We start from the raw sequence: 25,295 nt of genomic DNA, 5'->3' as shown, positions 1-25,295 counted from the left end.
TGAGGGATTAAAATTTTCATTTAAGGAAATAATTCGGTAATAAAATCTGTGTACAATAAAAGCTTAATGAAATCTTTACAAAGACACTCGGAAAACATTTAACTCAAACAAACAAACACAAAATTAGAATCATTATTTTTTTTTTAGAGCATTTTATACTATTTCCTTAATACTTGGCCGATCAAGATTAATGCATTTTCGCCCCCTCCTAATGTTCTACTTACTTCATCCAAAATATTACCCTCCATCTTCACTTTATCTGCCGCGAAAGATCTCACTTAACAAACTGAGTTTTTTAGCGCTCCTAGCTGATCTAGGAAGTGGGGATCGTACCCCTCTCTTATCGCTAGCTTAGTTTAACCATGTTCTAAAAGACTTTTTTATTTATTCATTTATTTAGGTGACAACTTTGTTTACTATATTGTTATCTGAAGTAAACTTAAATCCAGAAATAAATCACAATCTGAGAATATATGAGCTACGCTTAGCTAATTGGTCCGTTTTAATTTATCTAACTCTACTTATCTAGTTATTGTCTAATTAAAAGGACAGGTCTGGAGGGTGAGCTTTAAAGTTAGGGGAGCCACAATAGACCCAAAGGGGTCGCAGTGGCGTAGGCCCTGAGGCCGCCCTAGTCTAATCTAATCTAATCTAATCTATCTAGTTATTGATATAGTTTACCCTTAATTCTCGTTTCAAAACGACAAATGTTGATTTCAAAAAATTGTTTGTTAAAAAAACACTTAGTCTTACTATAGGTTGGGAGGATGAAACAACAATTAAAAAATGTAAATGGTTTTTCATTAAATAATATAATTTAGATTAAATTTGGCCTAGAAATTCACTTTATTCATTGTAATCAATAATTATTAAAATGTATTTATTTATTGCACCAATTTGGAGCATTAAGATTTGTCTTAAAAACAAAATTAGAAAAAAAAATATATATATTTCTAATTTCTTGGGGGACAGAATCATGAAGATTTTTCTTCTGACTTGTACGTTCTACTTTTGAGTTCCATTTGAGTTCAAGTATGGCACTGAATCGCATTATTTAAAAAGGGTTTCTTCCTGACTTTCACAATCACTTAATTTTGTTCTATATGGGGTCAACTCAACTCAAACAAAAACCTTCAAAATGGTAGTGGGCTCTCGATAACTGAATGACCAGTACATATAAATTCTAAGATATAAATTGGAAATGGATTCGATTTTTATCTTTTATTTTACTGAGCATATTACATATACTAAAAGGTATTTAATGTATGTTTGGAACTAACTTCCATTCACATTGATTCATGGGGCCTAGAGCTCGCCTGGGAAAAAAAAGGCATTTCTTTATTTTATTTCATTATTTATGGTCATTTATCCATTGTTTTCGCCCTAATTTCCTTCAAATAGGCTTCAATTATTCCTTTTTAAAGTAATTACAATCTTTTTGTTATTACTAGCAACCACTTATTTTACCTATTCGTATAATAATTTAGACGGAGTTAAACAGTGTTTAAACTCCTGGGCTATAGTAGTTTTGCTGAGATGGTCATCATGGACCTGCTTTTTTAGTCAATGATGTGCGTTATCCATGTTATTCAGAACACCGTAGCCCAAAATATTTTGATTTCTTAATCAAATACTTCCTTTAAGTATTTAAGCACATTCTGCATAAAAATTATTTCATTCTCCTGCTGGAAAATTTACCAGAAAGCCTTCTTTACATTTTTGTTGCTTTCTCTGCTACGAATTTACGAAGAATCAGACTACTTGCACGAGGGAAACGTATTTTTCTTTAATTGAACCAGATTTAAAAGCGATAAGGTTATGGGTTAAAGTTCTTCTGAAATAAACAAATGTCAATACACTAATAAGAAGAAGAATATACAAGATAAGAGAAAGAATTCGAGATAGAAAGTAACATTTTTTTCCTGTTAAAGGTGGGAGTTGCAGCATAAAATAATATATCTGTGAATCGAGACATTCTCTTAGTGCGAGGAGAAGTTCTCGTAGATCAGAAATATTTTCAACAATCCTCTCACGTTTTTCTTTCTCCAGCTGAAGTTGCTGTTTAATTAATAACCATCCTACTTTATGAGCAGTGGCTCCGATTTCAATTCAGAGCAAAGTTTTTTGACATAATTATAAATAATTAAAAAATCTACTCCGGAATCAAAGCTGAGTGGATTGTATTAATGTAGTAACCACAAATTTAATTATAGGTCTTTATATCCTACATAAGCTTGTCTTATGATCGCTTTGTAAAACTTATAACTTCATCGTCCATGATGACTACTGAAACAAAACAATATTCTGAGGATAATCTTCTTGAGGTCTGGACTTCAAAAAATGCGTTACCTTAAAAAAAACTTCTCTCAAATCATGGTAAACTGTTTACAGTTAACGAACTTTAAGTTCATTAGCATAATAAATTTGCAATTTGAAAATAGATCCAACACTAGTGCCAACAAGAATGTTATTTATAGAAAAAGTAAATTTATCTAAATTAAGTTGCACACCCCCCGTTGTAATCTGATTACAAACAAAAAAGGTGGCTAAGCAGGCCAAAGAAAGGAACGTTCTCAGCCAAACAAATCTCACGTTAAGATTCATATTAACCTAGTGCCAAGACTAGAGAATAGTAATTTAAAAAAAATGTGACAAATAAGAATCTTAACTGTGCTTTACCTACAAATTATTTTTGAAAAACTTCTTCTTTTTTTAATAAAGATATAAGGAAAGAAATGGCACAAATTTTAGCTTTTTTTTTATCATGAAATTTATAAACCGACCAGCTATATTGCTTGAAAAATTATTTAAATACACATAGATTTCTCAAGTCTAGTAGAACAATGCCAATAAAAATTTTGATTCTATTGCCAAATTATTTTCGTAGGTCTTTCTCATCTTCTAGGAATGCTGAACAAGTTATTATTTTTAAAAAAATTTACACATTTAAAGAAGCACAGTAAAAATTTTCAAAGAATTCTTTTTCAGCTCCTCTTCAATATTCTTTGGGCCTTGTTTCGCACTAAAATTTCAACAAACGTTTAACTTAATACTTTGCCAACCAGAATTGAATTTGTTTCGAAGCGAATGAACGAACAACACTATAAGTGAATAGTATTAACTTTCCATAAGGTGCATACGTTGGGCGGTCTAATTTGCTATGTGGTGAAATATGATTGAACCAAAGTCCTCACTTGCATTAGCTGATATTTGTTTAACACAAAATAACGTGATGTGTTACTTTCACACATCCTTACATTCTTTCTATGAAGTTTAACAAAAATTTCTTTCGACATTCTGAGGTTTCTCTCCCCAAATTTATGTGGATATATTTGTAAACCATTTAAAATTACCATGGAGTTTCTCCATATAAAATTCTATTTTACAATAGTTACCTTTACCAAAATTCCTTAATTTTTGGGTAAATTTACACAAATAAACTCATTAAGAAAGTGGTTATATTGCTGCCTGAAAGTTGTAAGAAGTATTTAAATGAAAACATTATTCCTTTACTTCTGAAGTTGTCGAACCGTCCGAAAAAATTATAATAATCAATAAATATGTACATAAAATTGCATGGTTGGAATTTCCGTTCCACAGAAGTGCCCAAAAATCAAGTTTCCAAAAAACAATGTTTTTCAAAAGGTAGGTCTCCGGAGAAAACTTGAAATCTGGAATACTTGGCCTTGCAAACTTTCAAGAAAGTTCTAATTGTTAGCCCTGCTGAAATAGATAACCAATAATATGTCTAACGATTGGCTCTACGCGACAGAAAAGAAGTCAAGAAAGCAGTTTCAATATTTTCCTATCCTTAGCTAAATCTAAAAATAACAAAAAATAAATAAACAAATAAATAAATTTAAAAAAATGAATAGTTCCACATTATCCGGAATATTCCACTAATATTAATGCTTTATAAATGCCAACTGAACCTTTTGTAGTGAGGTCTTTGTCTCTAAATCTTAGTATTGTGTTGAAAAAATAAAACTAGAGTGATAAAAATTGATGTTGGCCAACTGCCCACACGACCTTGCTCGGTGTTTTAGTCCTACACATTTAATTATGTTACTCCTTTATTAGACGGAAGGGTGCCAAAGAGGCAGGAAATCTTATTAAAATACTTCTAAACATTAATCATATAGTTCAAAATAATTCGACAATCATTTTCCAATAAACTAACAAATTAAAAAGAAAAGAAAAACTAAACGCGTTCGTGCGCGTTCAGGAAATAAAAATATTTTATTAGTTTTTCAGAGTTTCGTTTAAGAGGTACTTAATTGGGTTTAAAATTTAAATTATAATCTATTTGATTTATATAACTAAGAAATAATTTTAGAAAACATTAAAAATATTTTAGTTTTTTACATTTCGTGCATCACGGGTTTTATAAACTGTGTTCTCAGTTTGAAATGTGCGGGCATGGCGCCCAATTAAGGCTTGCCTTATGGGTATTTGAACAAAACAACTTGATAATTTATAAACAGAAGGAAGCAGATAGGGTGTTAATTATTTAGATTCCGCCTTTGAATGTGTTTAAATGTCGTTAAATGTTTCATCAGTATCCTGAGTTAGCTGACAATGGTTGATGGCAATCGTTGGATGGCCCTAATTCAATTCTTTCAATTAATTTTGTTTATATATTATACGCAATCATTTTCACTTATTACAGCTAGTTGTAAATTAAATAAAGAGGGTTAAAACAAAAAATGGGTTTAGTGTTACATGTGCAGTACGGTGGAAGGAGATGTGTCGTGAAGCGCAGAAACAAGCTTGGCAAGTGTTGGCCAATGGTTCAGAATTTCCTCCTTCGCCAGATATTACGTAACAAGGAGAAGCAGACTTGTAAACAACATAGGATCCTTGGTCTTTCAGACGGTTGCCATTGGATAAGGTCGAAAGAGCGCGGCTAAAACGGGTGCAAACGTTAAAAAGAGAGATGGAAAGAAATCTTCTGGACATAAAAAAATGATTGCCACGTAAAGTAAGGGCACGTTTGCATGGCGGATGTATTTTTTTCAACTATGTGAGAGAGTATTTGAACACGCTTATGGATTTGCACAATATTGTTAAATGTAAAAAGAAGCTAATGAACTTTGGTTCTGCACTTAATGGGATTCCAAAGCTGTGGTTTCAAAGAAAACTTAATTTTACTATAATATTCATAGTTCTGACTTATTTTACTGTACAAAAGAAATTTTAACATCTGCCTACTCAAGTCTAGCTTTAGATAACAGAAATGCAAACAATGAATTGAAGAAGAATAATTTCAAAAAATCCTAATAGTTTCCGTCGGAACTCTGCCAGACTAAAACCCTTACAAGCACAGTGAATTGCATTACAAGTGTTCATAAAAGCATGGATGCACAGGCAGTGTCACAGGTATGGTGAGTAGAATTATTCCCAAGCTAGAAGCAGACGAAAAAGGTTTATTTATTGGCTACACGATCAAGTTTACCCAATAACAGGGAGCAGGCGGCTTTCGAAAACCTCCTCAAAGGTCATTAAGGACGAAGAAAGCACAAGCACTACATAGACCAGTAAAAGATGGCCTGTATGAGCTCTGTCAAGAAGAGAAGGAAACAAGGGCTGTGTCAGTGCTTGAGCTTGGTTGGCTGACAGTTTGGCTCTACGACCTTCATTTGATCCAGGAGCTGTTAAGCCTAACCAAAATCTGAACCAGAACTACTTGCGCCATCATTTTTATCTGTTTAGTTTTTGTTCAAAAATAAACATGTATCTTCAAATATTTAGAATTGTATTTGGCTTAGATGGAAAAAAGTCTTTAGTTTAGACTTCAATAATTTAGGACCAAAAATTTATATGGTTATCACTTATCACAATTCGCAAATTATTATTCTGCCTCTTAAAACATATTTTGTGAATTTAATATTTAACACTATCTTTTAAAAAGTATTAAAACTATACTTACCTCAGTTGGAGGAGCTGGAGGAGGTCGTGCAAGAGGTCTATCTACTTTTTTTGGTTCTTCTGCCGCCGCAGTCTCTTGCGGATCTTCAATAATCCAAGGCTCATCGTCCATCATTTTCTAGAAAATCAGTAAAAACTGTCCTTAAAATAGCACCAGAATAAAAAATCAAATTTTAATATTTTGAACTAGTAAACAGAACAAAAATATTTATCTATTTTCGCTGCCAAGAATAAAAAGAAGTAGGTGTTAATCACAGATTATGTGAAGTTTTAATAATTTTGAATTCTCCAAAGCCTCAATGCGCAAAACATAATTTCTTTTGCCTTTACAAGATCGCTTCTTATCCTCATATTTCACTTCTGAATAACACGATTATGATAAACAAATAAGTAAACACCTACACATTTTCAATTTCAATCTGTAATTTTTTTTTTTTTGGGCGCATCAACAGCTGAGGTCATTAGCGCCCGGAGCTTTTTCCAGTGCACTGCCGGCCTCCGGACAGTGTTCTCTCGTTACAGACAACACTGTCCATCACCGGACAGTGAGCTGTAAGAAGTTCCTAGGAAGAGAAAATCTAAGGCGAGCTGCGGTGTCCGAGCGGTTAAGGAGTTGGACTTGAATCTGTAATTTGTTTGCAGGAAATTAGAAAAAAAATTGCGTTCAATGTTATTTTAAGATTTCCCCTTCATAATTTTTCTATATTAGATTTTGCATTGTTTTTAATTAGTTTTTTTTTTTAAATTAGATAAGGTTGGAAATCTTAGTTTAGCATCCTACACAAACATTTTGTTAAAACAAGATTCAAACAAATATGCTTTAAATTGTGTACTTTTTATTCTTAATATTATTTAAAACTTGTCAACTCTGAGGACATCGAATCTTTTACAGTGCACTGCCGGCATTCAACACTTTTCTCTCGTTACAGGTAACACTATCAATGGACTATATGAGCTGCAAGAAGCGCCTAGAAAAAAAAAAAAAAATCGCCGATAACTGGATTCAGACACAGGATCTTCGATGTGGAAATCCAATACGCTAATATTTTCCCAAAAATACTACTCTTGTATTAATTTATACTTGGCCTTACCCATTGTAAGAGGAAAGTACTGTAATCATAAAGTTTTTTGTTTTAAGGTTTTTTTCTTTTTCTCTCTGAGTGCAACAAAAAAAAAAATTGATGTAATTCATCGCAATTCAAAATAAATCGCAGAAAATTTAATTTTTATATTTCGCTTAGGAGCCACCAGAGGACGTGAAGTTTTTGGATAAAATCGGTCATCTAGGAAGTAAGCCGGAGAACATCACTTCATTAAATAATAAAATTTGCTTTAAACTAGATCCTTCGATTTTTTATTTTTTGTTTGTATTGCGCCCAAGCAGTTCTATCTACAATTTTTATTCAAAATATTTTCCCACAGAAATTCCATTAAGGGAATTTCTGAGCTGACGCGAAGATGGTTTTGCACTGAATCCTCTAATGTGCTATATTAGTAAGCATTAAATATGTAACACAAATTCCAAATTTGAAATAACATTGTTGAGGCGAAGTTCATCTTTACTGTATAGATTTTCTAGTTTTCACCTACTTCTTTGGAAAAGGTTCCTGTAATATTGACTGCTATCTTCCTATTTATTTCAATAAAAATTCTAACTTTAAAAAGGCATGCAGTTCCAGTACTGATAGTTAAAACTGCGAAATGTCCTTTCCATTTAGAATAATAGTAGGTATAAAGAAATAACGATTAGGAAAGTCCTGGAAACCAAACTTAAGCATTCATTGTAATCTAAACCGTATTAATTACTAATTCCTATACCAGAAAATTAATGTTATAGATTTGGCCTTTTTTTAAAAAACAAAAAAAATCGTTGGACCATGTTTTTTCTTTTCTTATTTCACAAAATAAGAACTTTAATCTTTTAAAATAATCCATTCATCTAAAATGCGAAATTACTAGCCAGTCTATTATTGCATGTAATTACTTAATAAAAAAATTACATTTAATTTCTAAGATATGAACGAAAGGAAAACATAAATTATCTAATTATTATTTATAAATGGTTTCACAACCTGAAATATTCCAAAACAATGAAGTTTCTACAAAATGTTAAAGACTATGAGCTGAGTTTAATGAGCAGCTATTGTGAACCTCTTATTTTTAATAAACAATATAATAAATTGTTTTGTTTGTAGCGACTATTCGGTTCTTGTTTATTCCTCGTCTTGGAAGGTAGGGACAAAGACGAGCACAGTTGGGTTTTACTGGATATACATACAGTATAGTACTTACTAGGCTGGTATCAGAGCTCACACTAAATTATCAATAAGTAAACTGAATGTTCTTAGCCCCTCCATACATATCAATGCTTTCAATCTGGCCCTTGATCAACACATTGGCATAAAGGTTGATTGCTATGATTGGACACTCGACCCACTGACCCGTCCTAATAACATTACACCATAATTAGTTCAATGTCTTCCCAAGATATTTTCTTCTTTACCTCGATAGAAAAGACAAATCGTTAATTTCTGTATTATTATAATGGAATTAAATAATTATTCTATTCTTGCTATAAAAATCTATGACAGTTTACTTAATTAATTGACAAATCCCCTTTGAATTTACAAATAATCACCTGGGCAGAAAGAGCTGTACCCTACACTATCAACTAAACCTATTGCCCCAAAAGAATACCCCAAACAACGGAGGCAAAGCTCCTAGATGCCAATGGAGGCATAGACCCAAGGAAATAACAGTTTCGCTTTCAATACCTCTTAGAATAAAAGAAACCTAAAAAAAATATACAAATTTAATTAAATAATAAAAATCACAAGAAAAGGCAATAGCTTAGTAATATCGCGATATACTTGCACGCGATGGAGCAGAGTTCGAGTCCTGGCAAAGCTAACTACCTACCAAAAATCCAAAAATCTTTGTTGTTCTACTCTGCTTGGACAAGAGGTTCCGCTTCAATTGTAGAACTTGTTGTATTCGGTTCCCCTTCGTTCTTATCTTTACTATTTATAAAAATCTATTCCATAGCCAGTAGGCTAATGATCAGGAATTCAACGCAGTTCATTGATATTTTACATCTCCTTGGTTTAACTTTTTTTAAGTTTAGCTACTTCTCCTTGGCTCAAAAATTTATTTATTTATTTACAATACAATCACCAGTTACAATTAAAATTAATATCATTCAATATATGTAAATATAATATAAAGTATAGTAATATATAGTAATAATAATATATATAATCAATAATACTAGTAATAGATAACTTTTTTGACTATTATATAATCTTTGTTTATAGCGATAATATCTCATTCAGCGGCCACTATTTCATTAATTTTGTTAGTTTCCTTCTACGTCTATTTTCATGGCTATGTGCTTTAATGGATCCTATTAAATTATTTTCCGATTGTTTTAGATGAATATATTCTTTTCAATTTTCTCTTTATTACCAACTGCATGATATCCTCATTCCTAGAACCGCTGATGTTAATGTACTTTGACTACAAAATAATCTATTAGAGTTCAGAAAAATATCAAATCCCACAAGAACTATCCCACAGCAGTCAAGTCAAGCAGACTGCAGTCTTAAGAAAAATCCTAAGGACCCCTTCAATATCCTGTTCCAGAAGATCTTAAACCTAAAACTTCTCGTTACCCAAACAAACATGTGAACGGATATTTCTCATTTTCAAATTTCAATGAATGTTACAATGCGTTTCTTCATAATAAAATCTGAGCAATAGTTCGCAAATAATTAGCAATGAATCACAATTCTTTTTTAGTAAAAATTGTTGCATAATTGTCTAACAAAAGTTGTAGGAAGTTAATTGCTTGATCTTAAACGCAGATTGTACTCAACAAAATAAAGTTTTTTTTGAATAAGTGGTTGGAGCCTAAACACTGGATAATACGGCTAACTTTATTTTGAGGTTTTTTGAGACTAAGAAGGTATTTTTGATTTTTAAATTATCTCGCTCCATTTATCATGAAATTAAACGTAACCGTGAAACACAGTTGGGGGAAAAATAAAATGATTATAAGATTGTGCCAAAAAAAATTTGTTTTTTTTTTATTTAGAAGGCATTCAGCCAAATCTTTTTAATTTCTCATTAGTTTTTGTCTTGATCCGCTTCACAATTCTGTTAGGGTAAATTTCATATGTGTAGATAAAATGTTTAAAACCATAAGATTCTCCTTAATATTGGTACACATTCAAATCCCACCTAGAACATATGGCAATGAATTGCATTTAATTTCAATAAAACAAGGCAAAATGGGATACAGATAAAGATAGTTCTAAAATAAGATAGTTCGAGGTTATTGTTGGTATTTTTTCAAGCAGGAAAAAGTTTCTACGGATCGTTAATGTTCAGGGAATGTTAACTTTTCCATTGTTCCCGATGTTTTAAAATGAATATCTTGAAAAGAATCAATGATGTTACAGCATTCTTTTGATGTATACAAAACCATTAGCTCTTCGTGGTACTCTATAAGATCATGTTCTCAAAAAAAAAAAAACTTTACAGATGATGTAAAGCTTAGATCAAGGACGAAAAATATAAATTTACTTTATAAAAATTTATTTTGAAAGCTGCCCAGCGCTTGTGCACTATAATAAACACCAACATTATTGTTCACTCATTAACTGTTCGGAGAAGATACCCAGCGGTAACTACTTTGTTTGCCGGAGAACAGAAAATTGTGAGGCCGTCGATGCTTCAATCGTCTGGGTGGAAGCTCTGAAAGTTTTTGTAACATTTCTGACGATGTGACTGACAAAACGAATTTCTAAGGCTGCGTGGATGGTTAAATAAAATGTTAAGGTTGGTGCGGAGAATTTCAGACTGAAGAGAGTGAATTCATTGAACTATTGAATTATTATTGTTTATGGTGAGTGAGAGATTAGATTTTTGTTAAGTTTTGTAGATTTTAGTCTTTTGTCCACGTACAGGACAGATATGGAATAATATTGTCAGGAGGAATAGGATCTGAGGCACAGCAGAACGGAGAACCACTGCTTAGGTAAGAAGCAAAAATCTTGATTGATTAGAATATGTGTACTCGTAAACTCGGCCCTAAGTACTTACTACCTTGCCAAAGTTGTTCTTGTAAGTTGCGGTTAGACAAATAAGATATCAAAAAAAGAAAGTAAATAATGAAAGTATTTCCCATTTAGTTTCTGGAACAAGGCAGTTGAAGGGTGTGGTATAGAGTTCGTTTGTAGTCCCTAATTTACTGAACTGAAACATAGAAACCATCCTCTCAATGTCTTCTTTTTGTTTCAAATTCAAAGCACATTTAAATTTTCTCACTTGTTTAAGTAGCTGTTTTGAAGATGTTCATACAATTTCGCAATGGACTGAAAGAAAACAATAGTTGAATATTTGTACTACAGAGTACTCTGTGGCATTGTTGCTGATGATATTTATTTTTAAGGAGCCCTTCAAATTGAAAGAGTCAGATTGAGCCACAGATGTCAATTTAGACAGCTGTCTAGAGTAGAATCCCTGATGGATTAGTTACATTAAAGGCATACAGCCAACAAAATCGCCATTACTCGTCAAATAACTACTTTCTTTTATTTTTGGCTTTCCAAACCTTGATTATAACTTTAAATATTTTAATGGATTCGGGTTAAAAATAGGGGGAAAACAAAGGCTAAAAACAAATTTGTCAGTGAAGGGCAGCTTGAGGCTATTTTTGGTGTAGGGATGATTTTTTTTCCATCACATTCAACATTATATTCTCCGTTTTTGTCTTTCAAATTATGGTGCATCATCATGTGAGATCATAGACGCTCGCAATATTTCAGTATTCCATATTCGTAGAAAGGATATTAACAATAGATATATTTTTTGAAAAATTTGAGGGTTTTTCTGGGACTCTTTCTCAGGTCAGGCTCATCAATCCAACACCCTTTATATCAATCCTCTTTATAATGGTTAACTCCTTGGGATGATGTTAACAGAAACGAAAATCCCGAATGTTATATTATACATATTTGTATATGCCAAAAATGCTTTTTTATGCTCGTTTTTTGCAATTTTTTTATATTTAAGCTTCATTTTAAACGCCCATCTTTTTGGTCTTAATTTCAAAAAATACAAAGTTTTCACGAAACAATACATTTATTTAAAAAAAATTACAGATATAACAATAAGATGAAAACAGAAGTTAAATCCAGCAGAGAACAATTAACACGGTTTCCTTTTTTTGTTGTCATATTAATTAGGAAATAAAGTTTTTTGTACTGTCAGTGAATGCCATTTGTGTAAAAAATGCCACTTTTTTTTTGTTGTACAAACGCCAGAAACAATTTTTAACTAAGTGCTTGTTTATACTCTCAGAAAGACCACATGGGTCTGTTAATTATCCAATAAGTCATGGATGCCAATAAACATTAAGTAAACTAAACTCTAGTAAAAGGAAGGGAATATTCGGTGATGTTCTAATCGTGGACGGTGGTGATGGCTTTGTTCCAATTGAACTGATTCCTAGATAATCTGGCCAACAAAATATCCTTAAAAGGATGCGTTATTTACAAAATCAAAATTAACAATTACCTACGAATTTCGGTTACATCTATTAGAAATATTAATGGCCACTAAATACTACGTTAATCGGAAAAAATTTGGCTAAAAAGTTCATACACCATTGCCCAACTTATAAATATTTCAAATTGCAAAGTATAGTAATTATTAAATTGTGATTAAAATTGCAAATGTTAAGATTTCAAGAATTAAGCGAAATTATTTCTAAATTGTTATGAAACAAGAGAGTAGCTTAGCTGATTTTCCGATTATCGACATTGTTTCATCAGAAATTTCATGCCGGCATTATGTGGGACTGGAAATCTATCTCCACTCTACGTGGTTGACATCTGACCAAAACTGCAGGGGTTTCACTTAATGTATGGCACCATCAGGATGCTGGGATGAAGAGTTAACATTATTCATCTAAAATAGTGCAAAATGTATGGTACTATTTCTGTAAGGAACGGAAATCTAATCTCTACTTTAGCAACCTGAAGGAAAATCTAGACAGCAGAAATGTTGTCCTTTGGTCGGTGGTTCACTATTAGGCAGTTGGTGCGATGTTCACATTATAAGGGAATTGACTCTTCTTAAATTAAGCAGTCTTCTTATCTGGGCTTACAGACGAGTCAATTTTGAATGATTTGAAAAACATTATATTAAAGATGAAACAAGTATCAGAGTTATTAGACGTGTGATGAAGATTAGAGGCAACTTGTTTGAATGATTTGTTGGGCTATTGAGACATTCTTCAAACTTATAATGCTCACTCTGTAACAGATTGAACCAGAAGATATTTATCATTTTTTATAATGTGTGGGTCTGTTCAATATTTAAGGAGTTTCGTCATTTTGAAAAAGATAGCTCTTTCTAGGATAAATAATTGGTATATTTAAATGGTCATGAAAAATGGAGACCACTTGTAAATTTTTGTAAGGAAGATTGGCTGTCTAGATTTATGTTAATTAAAGAATTAAAGAAAGAAGATTTTTAATTTAGCGGTGTTTTCCTTTATTAGTTTATTTTTAGTTTTTATGTTTTCATTATTTTCATATCTATTATTTAGTTATTTATTATATTTAATACGTTCCACCAGGAGTTATTTTTGCGTTAAAGTTTTAAAGAGTTCCTCTTGGGAGGCAACTCCTCTTCGTTTCCAAGGCTTGCATTTTTTAAATACCGTTTGCAGATTCACTTATTGTTTTTTTTTACAGTTGTGAATTATTAAATTAAAATAATAAATATAAAAATGGCATGCCCTGATTATATTTACATAAGAATTATTAATTAACGTAATAATTTGTTTAGGGCTCACGTGGTGCAAAGTATTCTTGTATCTTTTTGCGAGGGCGCAGATTTTGATATATACTGTGTTTAGTGTTAAGCAGCTCTCATAGAATGCGACATAGACCATAGTATTTTATATTATTGTCATATTTCAACTAATTAATACAAAACTGATGTAATGTGCAAGGATATACATATATTGTACAATGAAACTATCTAGATTTGTCGATATTAATTGGGGTCACATAATATTAGGATTATATTAAACCTTTGTTAAAATTATAAGTTAATCCTACTTAGCAAGATTTTAAGGTGAAATGAATTAATTTACATTTTTCTTGGCATTTAACGATTTTCTTTTTGTTTTTAATCACTTTAGTCTTTTATCTTCTATTAGGCAGAATTGGGCCATATTTTAATAAATAAACAAAACTTAACAATATAATCTAATTGGTCTTATCTGAAGAATGAATGATAGTCTTAATTAATAGTCAAACAGTTCTAGCCAAGGTTAGCTCCAGTACGTTTTAAATAACATTTATATGTATATAGATTATACGTTTTATTTGTAACCAAAAGAAGTAATCATATTTTTCCCAGGATCGGTTTTTTTTAGGGGGAGGAAAAGAGAGAGAACTTAATTATGTTTTTGCCTCAATGTAAGTTGTCTTAACAGGAAAACTAATATTGCGAATTTTTTTAAATTATTGTTACCTGACTGCATTTATCAAATACCTTAAACGTATTTTATAAACCAATATGAAATTTAATTAGGAAAAAGCATATCAGTTTGCAATAAAACTTTTAAAAAAAGAACTGCCGGAAACATTTAAAAATGCGATTGTAGTTCCTTTACATGACAAAGGAAGTATTAAGGAGGTCTGATAAAAATGGTATAATTGGTGACTACCAGACGGGATTTAGATATCTAGGAAGAGCTAAACAACCATTGGCACAGTAATGTGTTAAACGAGTATAATTCACATCAGGCTGAGGAATAGGAAGAGGGGTTAAGTGTTTGCCTTTTTTAAAGATCTATCCGCAGCATTTGATCAAATTCATCGCCATGCATTCTTCTACAAGCTGTCGGAAATTGGTGTTTCACGTTAAGTTATCAATGTAATAAGATATCTGTACTCAGGATCTGTGCTAGTGTTTGATGCCCAGTGCTCTGACCTATGTTCCGAAACAACTTGTGTAAAAAGCAGAGGTATTTGTTGAGCGTCCTTATGTACTTTGTTTTTATATATTAATAAATAATTTAGTGAACTAAATCGATGAGAAAGTTCACATCAACAATACTCTGTTTAAAATATTGAACATGGTATTGACATAGTCGCCTTGCAGCTATTTTTTAAAATAAAATTTGAAAATTAATTTATGCAATTCAAAGACCAGAAGTTACCAGAAGTAGTGGAAAACTTAGGGCAAAATGACTAATGATATTATAACAAAGAAAACAATGAAGTTGTGAATTGGTATAAATATTTGGGAATTACATTCTCATGTGATTGGAGTACGCATTACTTGAAAAATGTAATTCACTAAAAATTACAAGGAAAGAGAGAACTTGATTACGTTTTGGATATATTTATACTTGGATAAATATTTCAATGGAGAACTGCAGTATCCGGATATGCTCTGAATTCCTTTAATAATTCAATATTAAATAAAATTATATTTTTTTCTGCGAATATAAAGGTATATAAATAATAATAAATATGAATATAATGCTCTCAATAAAGCTATAATTTGTTATTATCTGAGCTCAGATATGGTAACTGACATAGTCTATTCTTTATATATTTGTAAACTAAATCTTAGACTGGAGTGTTGCCTAATTTTTTTGTGTTAGTTAACGGCGCATAAAATACTTAAAAAGATGTCTATCACTGCTAATCAATACCCGAAAATTTAGATGAATGCGATAATTGAAAGAAAAGTGTTTGTATAGGTATAATGATTGGGAAAAAGTGTGTGATAATTATTTATAATCTTATTCACTGATTTAATTAATTTCAACATAGTCACACAACTCTAGAAAATATTAAAAATAGCATACTTGATAAATATAAGCTTTTAGCCCTAAACAGTCATCACCTTCCTTTGAATAAAACATTGGATCTCCAATTCAATTTAGTAAATTATTGTAACTTGGGCGCTCGTGCAAATGGGTGGATTAATTAAAGTTCGGGTTGATTCGCTTAATAAATACAAATTTCATAATGAAGTCAGGTTGAGTTCGCTGTGTAATTTAGATATCAGAGAAGAAAGTGTCTTTCAAATTATAACGGCGATACAATGTAGGAATTAATACTTAAAGAAAAATGTAAATAGACAGGATATTGAGCAACATTTAATTGGTAAATGTTGTAAAAGTGTATGAATTATTGCAAAGTAACATATAGATAGATACGCATTGGTATAGAATTTTAAATCTACTACGACAATTTTATACTTTTTTCGAGTTTTTTTTTGGGGGGGGATAAATATGTATATACGTATTTCATTATGTATTTATATCTTTATTTTGTCCCCTTTAATGCCGTAAGTAAGCTATAAATAAATCGCTTAAAATATTATTTATTACTTTATGTATGTATGTTACAGTCAGAAATATTGCTTCATTTTTCAGTTTCTGATTATATAAAAAATATTTTATTTTATTTCTTTCTTTTCTTCAATTTCTCCTCATATAATGAAGATTGAAGTTAAGCAGTGACCACTATGGAACTAGGAACTATGAGTATATTTGTCTACCACTATGTAATTGAATACACAAATTTGTTGGTTTGTAAATATTTAAATAAAGATCTATTACTGTACTAATTGATTGCGTTTTTAATGTGTAGGAAGGTAAATGACGTAATTAATTAGTAGTGTACGATTGTTACAGTAAACAGGATGTTTTGACATCCTGTAAATATCATTTAATTTTCACTGTCAATTTTCATTATCAAGGTCATATTCTGGGAAATATTTTTTGGCATTTTCCTTAGACATATTAAGAATATGTCAATACAAACAGCCACACATATCTATACTTATTATACATAGTGTTATATAAAATGTAGAGTAGACCCTTAAGCACCTTCTAAGACAATTATAAAAGTACTAATATAAAGATTAAAACTCAAAATTTGTATTTTTAGAAAATAACAGAACAAAAACGTAATAATTCTTAATAAAATTATACTTTGATGATTATTGAATAAGTCTTCCCTACCTCCTATATTGCTTGATGAACATAAAACACATAGAATGCTGAAAGAAGCATTTCACGGTATCTAAATCCTGGTTGAGCATTAATAATTTTAGTAATCTTGGATTGCAAGTAAGCAATTAAATACTACATTTTGGAGGACTTTAACACGCATTCTTTGCTATGGCCACAGTTCATATCGAAACGTTGATGTATCCTCCTCATCCAACATTTAAAATCATCATAGAGTAATCTTAAAAGAAGAATAAGCAATAACAAAATCGAATTTTCACTACATATAGCAACGTTACTAAGTGGCTTAGAAGTAACAGTGCAGTGATATTTTCTGCGAATGTATATTTTGGACTGCAATTATCTTAAGTCGCCGAGTTCAATTATTTGCAATCTGCTTCTTTTTAGTTAGTATAATTGTTAACACCCTAAATCGACGCTCCTCTTGAAAGAAAATACACATTCAAATGAAAATACCTGACTAATATCTCACCAATTATTTTAAAAAGAGACATTGCAATAATTTTTTTTAGTTAAAAAGCTCAAAAGTTTTTCCTGCAGACATTCTACGTCATTCTATCAATGTTCCGTATTACGTGTCTAATCCATTCAGTTTGATCGGAAAACTACCTCTGGCCCAAGATTTAATCTCGGCCCGGCCAAGAAATTTCGGTTTCGTCTCTCCGCTCTTTCCACCCTCTCATCGAACAGCTTACATTCTTAACTCTACCAACAATCCTAGGCGTCTACTGAATCTACTCTGACCTAGAGTTATAATCAATAATGGAGATCAATAATTGACAGAATGCAATGGAGAGCCTCCAATGAGTGGTATCTCCTCAAATATTACATATCAGTGCTGTCGAAATAACTTTAACTTTATGTTAACTTTTATTTTTCAACGTTTTGGTTTCATTTATACTTCTTTGTGCCTACGTATTACACTTGGAATGCGAGTAGAAATCATTTAAATGACCCAAACGAGAAGAGCAAGTCGACGGACAACCTGTCAAATTTAAATTACTACTGACTGTTCACCGTGCATCCCAATCAAGATGAATGCTTCTTTTTCACATGCGGTTGGTAAATGAACCCGGACCAACGTCTTCCAGCAATTGAGAATTGTCAACGGCGTTAAACATGCCATATTCCGCTGTGCATGTCAAGCACTGAATTTATTGGAGTGCGACCGACCCTGGGATTGTACTACGCATTAATGACGCGTCAACACGTCATACCCAAAACAAGTTCGTGCATTGTTTGCAGTCATATTGACCGCCTGCTTTCTTCATCCAACAGAGTTATAGGAGAAATATAAATAGCACATGGCTGTAGATATTTTCCTTCAAATGCGCAAGGAAAATTCAAATATGAACATAGATTTCACAGCGGGAATCTGTAACGAAGATTATAATGATTGAAGATTTGTGCTTAGAAATCGGGAACAACGTCCTCAGACAATTGGGAATGCCATCACCCAATCCATCTGCTGCTGCTTCGCTGCGGACTGAGCCACAGCAATGCGTGGCTGGTTACAGACAGTATATCAGTAATTTATATTTATAGACTATGAATACATGTTCTAAAACCAACTACAATTATTTCATATGTTTAATTGATTTACATGTGAGGGAAATCCCATGCCGCCATAATTTTAAATTTAATTTTATTCTATTGTTGCTGTTATTCCAATGAAATGATTTCCTTTACTGACCCTGTAGATAACCACAATGAATTCATACAAAATTATGATTTAGTAGGGGGAATTTTGTTATCTCGAACATCAATAATTTTAATATATAAACAGTGTGTACATTTCTTTTTTATAGTTTTATTTAAAAAATCAAACTATGTTCAAGTTTTCAATAACTTTTTTGTTATTTGTAAATGTTTTACAGGATGCTTTAAGTTTAGAACCAAAGGTGTAAAAAATATTTGTAAAATTACAGATTGAAAATAATTTGTAAATTATATTCATTAAACAGTGTTTGTTGTGATTCTTGTTTATTAAATTTGTAATAAATTTATAAATATTTATTTCAGAGATTATTTAAAAGGCAAAATTTAATAGAGAATAAGAAAAATATTGGAGAAGGCGTTGAAAGTTGGGCTATTGTGGGTAATGTTCCCACACCGACACTAGGAAGAGTAAGGCCTAGCAATGAGGTAATTTATTTTTTCAGTTAAAATTAATGGTTATATTCTCCTCCATTAACTGTAGCTTACACGTGCTTTCTGGGGAGGGTATTTGATCCAAACTAATAAAGGTTACTTGCACGGTACTCGGAGGCTCTGTATTGTACAAAAAAAAAAAAAAAAAAATTGCTCGAGATCACGGGGTCTCGAAATATCAGTTGAAAAATTAATTTTAAAAATTTGTCTTGATCTAAATACTTTGATACAATTGAGAAAAAAAAATCTGATATGAATGACATATATCTAAAAAAACCATTACCTCTATATCTTTATAGATTAATTTCGAATAGGATATTTGAATAAATACATTTTCCTTCTCTACCCATTTTATTACATTTTCTTACCAGAGGTAGTAAAGTAATGTGAACATGCCAAGTTTTCACTGATAATAATGTTTAAAGGTCTCCAGTGGCCTCAAACAAATGTGGATTTTAGAAAAAAAGTTTGTAAGGCTATGAATTTCATTTTGTGTCCCTCCTGGGGCTTGACAGAATCTTAGCCTCAAGTACAACTTCTACGATTTTTCTTCTAACTTGGCACACTGATTGTAAATGATCTACATTTTTTTATTTGAATTATTGGTCCATAAAACTTCATTAAAACGCGTTTCTTTTTTAGGAGAGATAAAGAAAAAATTTCTTCTCTGATGTGCTATTTCAGTACATTGCCCGCTTCTTTTACCTGTATAGTAGCAAATGTGGTTTGGTCTGAAGTGCTAGATAATATCTTGAATATATCCATCATTACAAGCGTGTTTTATTTCCCCATTTTTAACCAATTTCGGATTTTTGACTCAGCAAGTGTGATCTATGACCAAAAAAAAAAAATCATTAGTCAAATTCTAAATTCTCTACTCCAAACTGAAGAAACAATCTCTTTAGTGATGGATAGAAATCTAAAACCGTTCATTTGCGGATATTATATATTTATATTGTATAATTTAACTTTATGAAAATAATAGACATTTTTGTTTTCGTAGCCAGATAGATATAGGCAACAAATTCAACAAAGTGGAAATGTGAGTTATTTTACTTTGGATTTCAAGTTGACATAACAGTTGCCTTTTTGCGTTAGATTAATATTAATCAAAAGTTTTATTATTTAAACGATGTTTCAGGGAAGGGATGATAGAGTCAGATTGAACAAAAGATGGGTCAGAGATGGTAATATAGATAGATTTGGTACTCAACAAAAGGTGCACGGAGATGGTCATTGGGAAGACAGCAGATACTTTAGCAATGGAGGTAGTAGTCATTTAGCGGAAGATCGAATTGGCTCAAGAACACATGGCACAAGAGATGGCGTAAGTTTCTAAAAAATATGGCTTAATGCTTTGCATCCAACATTTCTTCTTTTTTTTTTCTTAATTTAGGCGATATATTTGTTTTTATCAGAGTTTTATGACGAACTCACTGGTAATATATTTTGATTTTGCAACAATCTACTCAAATTAGCTTCTAATTGGTTAAAATTTGTATAATTATGGTAAAAATTTATAAAATATAATACAAGTAATATATATCGCTTCTTATATTTGAGAAATCAGACGAAAAAAATTAAATAAGTTTGCAATTGTATAGTGAGCTCTTATTTATGTTTGCAGGAGGGTAGAAGATACAGAAAAGATATCACAAAGCAGGTAATTTTTAAACTAAAGTTTGACCATTTAGATTGAAAGTTTACCCAGTTATTAGTAAATAATGAACAATTCAAAAAACACGTAATGAATTTCTTCTTTAGGAAGTTAAAAGTTATGTTTTATTTATTTAGAAATTTACTGTTAAGATTAAGGTGGAGAATAGGGAGAAAGAAACACTCTCTTCGTGAACCAGTGCCACTGGTCAATCCCGAAGGAAATCTCGGAGTCACTGGCGCTTCAGACGGCATAATTGGTTCTTAAGATTAGTAAGAGAGACGAGAGGTTACACAAAAAGATTAAAGCAGAGAGAACGGGATAGAGAACTGTATTATTATATTCTGTCATAGCAAGATGTTGTATGTAAGAACTGTTTAAATCTTCATGAAGAGTAATGATTGGAACATAAAAAGATTTATCTGAAGGACTCACTTGTTTTGGAATACCTGAATATTAAATATTTCGGTGTCGGTACGGCTGAACCCAACCTCTTGTCTGCGAGTCCAAATTGGATAGATGATTGCACAGTATTATTCTTTTTTCAGTCCCGTTAGTAATCAGAATGTGTTCGCAGAAGTCGGTAAAAAAGTTTGGCATGTTTAGTTATAGCTTGTCTGTTAAGACTTGAGTGGGTTACTATGAAGTGACCAAGCTAGCGCACCAGGTCTCTGCAAGGAAGGGGACTGTTATTAAAGAATGTGTTGTGAGAAGCTGATGTTGGATGTTTATAAGTCATTAATATGGTTATGTCGACTGCATGTATTCAGAGTAATGAGTGGAAATGGCTTGTATGTATACAGCATAAGAAGGCATGTATAGAGTTCGTGACTAAGTAATCTTCTTTGTAGCACATTAAGAATTTGTTTTCTGAGCTTCACTGACAGTTAGAGAACTCAAAATTAAGAGAGTAAATGTTTTTTTAATTCCTCAAAATCATAAAATGATAAGGCTACAAAAAATTAACAAATGAAAAATGAGTTCAAATAAAAGTCCAAAACTTGTCAGAATGTCGAACAGCTACTATACTTAAACTTAACTTTCTGCTTAACGAACTAAATAAAATCCAAGTCTTAGACCGAGAATCGATCTCATACACAATACAAATGACTATGGCCCTGACAACATTCCTTTTAAATTAATTAAAGCCTGCCTCCCAGCGATATTGCCAGTCCTTTACCATATTTATAATTTCTCCCTTCAGAATTCTATTTTCCCATCCTGCTGGAAAACAGCCCTAGTCTGTCCTCTAAATAAAATCTCAAATCCCACCTCTCCTATTGATTTTTGTCCCATCTCTATTTTATCAAATTTCTCCAAACCCTTTGAACGTTTAGTGCAATCCCAGCTTTCTAATTACTTTGAACAAAACAATCTCCTTAATCCACTCCAATCTGGCTTTCGTCCTTCTTATTCCACTCAATCTGCACTCTTGAAAATTACTCATGACTTGCAGACGGCTATTGACGACCAAAAACTTACCATCCTTATACCCCTAGGCTTCTCCAAAGCCTTCGATACCGTTGACCATCATATCCTGCTATCTAAACTACAATCCCTCTCTTTTTCCAATAGCACCCTCCGTTGGTTCCAATCCTTCCTGTCTAATCGTTCCCAATTCGTTGTCACTCCCGATAATAATCCTTCTTCACTCCTTCCTTTGTCACGTGGTGTACCTCAAGGTTCTTCCCTATCTCCCACCCTCTTTTCCATTTACATCAATGACCTTCCTCTTTCCATCTCTCATTCCCAGTATCACCTCTATGCTGATGATTTTCAGATTTACCTATCCTTTTCCCCATCGAATTTGTTTGAAGCTGTGTTTAAATTTCAAGAAGACCTCAATAATATCTCAGCATGGGCCACGAACAATAAGCTTACCCTGAATGTAGAAAAGACCAAAGCTATTGTTATTGGCTCCAACCCACTCCTTCAATCATTGGCTCCTTTTCCTAATCTTTTCCTTTACAATATCCCAATAAAATATTGTTCCTCTGTGAAAAACCTTGGTATCACTTTTGATCAAAACCTATCTTGGAAAAACCATGTTTCCCAAATCTCTCGTTGTTCCATCCATATCCTTAAGCAGTTTAATTGTTCCCGTCACCTTTTTCCAATTAAGACCCGGTAACTCCTAGTTTCCTCTCTTATATTCCCCCATTTCGACTATGGTTGTTTAGTGTATGGCGGTCTTTCCGGTGATATTGAAGCTAAGCTCAAGCGTCTCATGAACTGCTTCATAAGTTTTATTTTCAGTATTTCCAGAGACTCTTGCATTTCGCACTGCTACGATGAGATGAAGTGGCTTTTTCCTGTCTATCGCCGCCATTATTTTTTGGCTTCTTTCCTTTTTCTAGTTATCCAGTCTCAAAGGCCTTCCTATATTTTTCAACTCCCTAAGTTTAAATCCTCGATACATTCCCGTAATACCAGATCTCGCTCATCCGATCTCTATATTCTTTCTCACCGTACCTCATCCTTTGACAAATCCTTCCTAATACGTGCTACCTCTCTCTGGAACTCCTTACCATCATCTGTCCGCCATGCTCCTACCCTATCTATCTTTAAATCCCGTCTATTCAGTTATCTCCTTTCTATTCAGCTTCCTCCGAAATTCTAATTGTTTTAATTTATCTCCTTAATTTCTGCTGTTATTTTTATTTTCACTTTTTGTAAATACTTATTTATTTATTTATTTTCTTTTAAACACAGGCTAAACTGTTAAGACCTCTATTTGTACCTGAATTTATTCTTAGGGGACAATTGTCCCAGAATAATAAATTTCTATTCTATTCTATTCTACATATTAGCTTTACTGGAGTGATTGTATCAACAATAAAAGTATTCCTATTTCCCAAGGATGAGGCGTTATCAACAGTGAAATTACAAAATGAAGAACTTGCATCTGAATTTGATGCTCATCACGATAACCGAAAATATAACCGATATGGAGAGTACGATAGATATGGAAGAGGGTACGGAAGAGGGCATGATGGGTACGGAAGATATGGAGATAGACGCTATCCTGAGGAAGGTTACGAACGTTCTGAAGAGAGAATAATAATTACAAGGCAAGAAGTGTCTGCAGAAGAGGTATTATTATCTGACATTTTCTGTTATACATTATTCAGAAAGTAAATTACACTTTTTAAAAAATTGCCCCTTTTTTCACAATTTTTCTACAAAAATGTGGTTAAATAACTATACTATCATAAAAGGATCGGTATCTGACTAATATAGTATTGTATTTTTTTCACTCCTCCCTGTTTGGAATCTCTTATTCTCAGAGCCCGTATCCACTCTCGTTGAGCACAAAAATCTATCTTCTTGCTCTTCCTGTTGTTTGACTTTTACCACTCTATAAAATTTCGGCATTCTTCCGTTCTAAATTCCTTTCACAAGGTAAACTACTGCAATCTTAATTGTTACGAGGAGTAATAAATAATTCTTCATAAATCAGTAAAGTAAAACCGATTTGTTCACACGGGCTCGTCGACCAACTATAATTAGGTGTCTGGAGAAAGCACATACTTTACCATTACCATTTGTATAACGAATAAGTATTAATTATTACACGCAGTATGTTAAATAATGTAGGGGGAGAGCATCCTTGAAAAATCAAAGTTGTACTCTTCGCAAACATAAGCAACTTGCTTGGGGTTTAGAAAAACCGATGTTTTGGAGGAACCTAAAACCCCTTAACCAACTACTTAGGAGTCAAGCTTATAAGAAATTCGTACAACTTAGGCCCGAATCACCCTTGGTAGGAAATATGGTCTGGTTGAAAATACTGTAATATTAGATAACCTAATGTATAAACATTAGTTTGCAACAATTTTTCCACATTCTAGAAATTTACGGCTAAACTTTAATCTCATTTAAAGGATAATAGAAATGAAATAGGCCTAGATTATTTTTAAACAAGTTTCATTTGTGTTATCGGCTAAGTGGTTAATGACAGAAAATTAGTTATTGTAGTGAACATCTTTCTTATAACTGAGTTGAGCAGTTTTGGTTTCCTAAGTCAGTTTTAAGTTTTGCCTCCTTTCAGCGGACTTTGAACTGGTTTGTCTAAACTCCTTTTAAAAATTAGTACTGCCAACACCACTCACATTGCTTATTTTTCAGTTATGTTGCAAACAATTAAACGTTTTAAATTATTAATTCTGATATCATTTTTTACAGCCACGCTACTGAGGAAACATTAAGACTATAGCAAGAGAAAACCATAAATGTGGTGGTACTTTTACATCTCGAAAAACCTATAAAAGTTAAGAACTAATTTCATTTATCCAGTATTTATAAAGAGAATACTGACTTTTATTCTGCTACAACTATTAATATTGTATTAAAAGTCAAAGACATTTTCTTCTTTATTTAAAATTTTTGTAAAATTACTTATGATAAAATCCATGCAGTCGTTAAACGTTCTGCTCTATGATTACACTTATTATTTATAAATGTAAGTATTTTCGAAAAAAGAGAAAA

General features: G+C 32.1%; 2 protein-coding genes across 4 annotated transcripts in view; one reads left to right on the top strand and one right to left on the bottom strand.

Annotated features, from left to right (window-relative positions):
• Nucleotides 1–19,930, bottom strand: part of fln (flightin) — a 23,367-nt gene extending 3,437 nt beyond the window's left edge. Inside the window, exons 1-2 of one of the 3 annotated variants that reach the window (XM_074119371.1) lie at nucleotides 19,856–19,930; nucleotides 5,930–6,046 (exon numbers count right to left, since the gene is read on the bottom strand). In XM_074119371.1, the coding sequence (XP_073975472.1) occupies nucleotides 5,930–6,046; nucleotides 19,856–19,918 (180 nt within the window). In that variant the 5' untranslated portion in view covers nucleotides 19,919–19,930. Of the gene's footprint in view, nucleotides 1–5,929; nucleotides 6,047–8,220; nucleotides 8,256–15,826; nucleotides 15,899–19,855 lie in introns of those variants that run through there. The other 2 variants (XM_074119372.1, XM_074119374.1) reach the window with 2 other exon arrangements.
• LOC141449703 (uncharacterized) lies at nucleotides 18,745–25,295 on the top strand. The gene is made up of 7 exons (XM_074119361.1): nucleotides 18,745–18,900; nucleotides 19,022–19,144; nucleotides 20,154–20,192; nucleotides 20,292–20,477; nucleotides 20,778–20,813; nucleotides 23,667–23,900; nucleotides 24,993–25,295. Exons 1-7 carry the CDS (start codon nucleotides 18,829–18,831, stop codon nucleotides 25,002–25,004), a joined length of 702 nt encoding a protein of 233 aa, XP_073975462.1. The 5' UTR covers nucleotides 18,745–18,828; the 3' UTR covers nucleotides 25,005–25,295.

This window comes from Rhodnius prolixus, unplaced genomic scaffold, assembly GCF_049639745.1.
Source record: "Rhodnius prolixus isolate KJV_2025 unplaced genomic scaffold, Rpr scaffold_2, whole genome shotgun sequence".
Lineage (NCBI taxonomy): Eukaryota > Metazoa > Arthropoda > Insecta > Hemiptera > Reduviidae > Rhodnius > Rhodnius prolixus.
The sequence above is the reverse complement of the archived record's forward strand: the minus strand, read 5'-3'. Positions and strand labels throughout refer to the sequence as shown.

Coding starts and splice junctions, on each gene's coding strand:
- LOC141449703 (XM_074119361.1), top strand. CDS start 18,829: ATGTTCAAGTTTTCAATAACTTTTTTGTTATTTGTAAATGTTTTACAG. Junction 18,901..19,021: donor CTTTAAGTTTAGAACCAAAG/GTGTAAAAAATA, acceptor TATTTATTTCAG/AGATTATTTAAAAGGCAAAA. Junction 20,478..20,777: donor CACATGGCACAAGAGATGGC/GTAAGTTTCTAA, acceptor TTATGTTTGCAG/GAGGGTAGAAGATACAGAAA.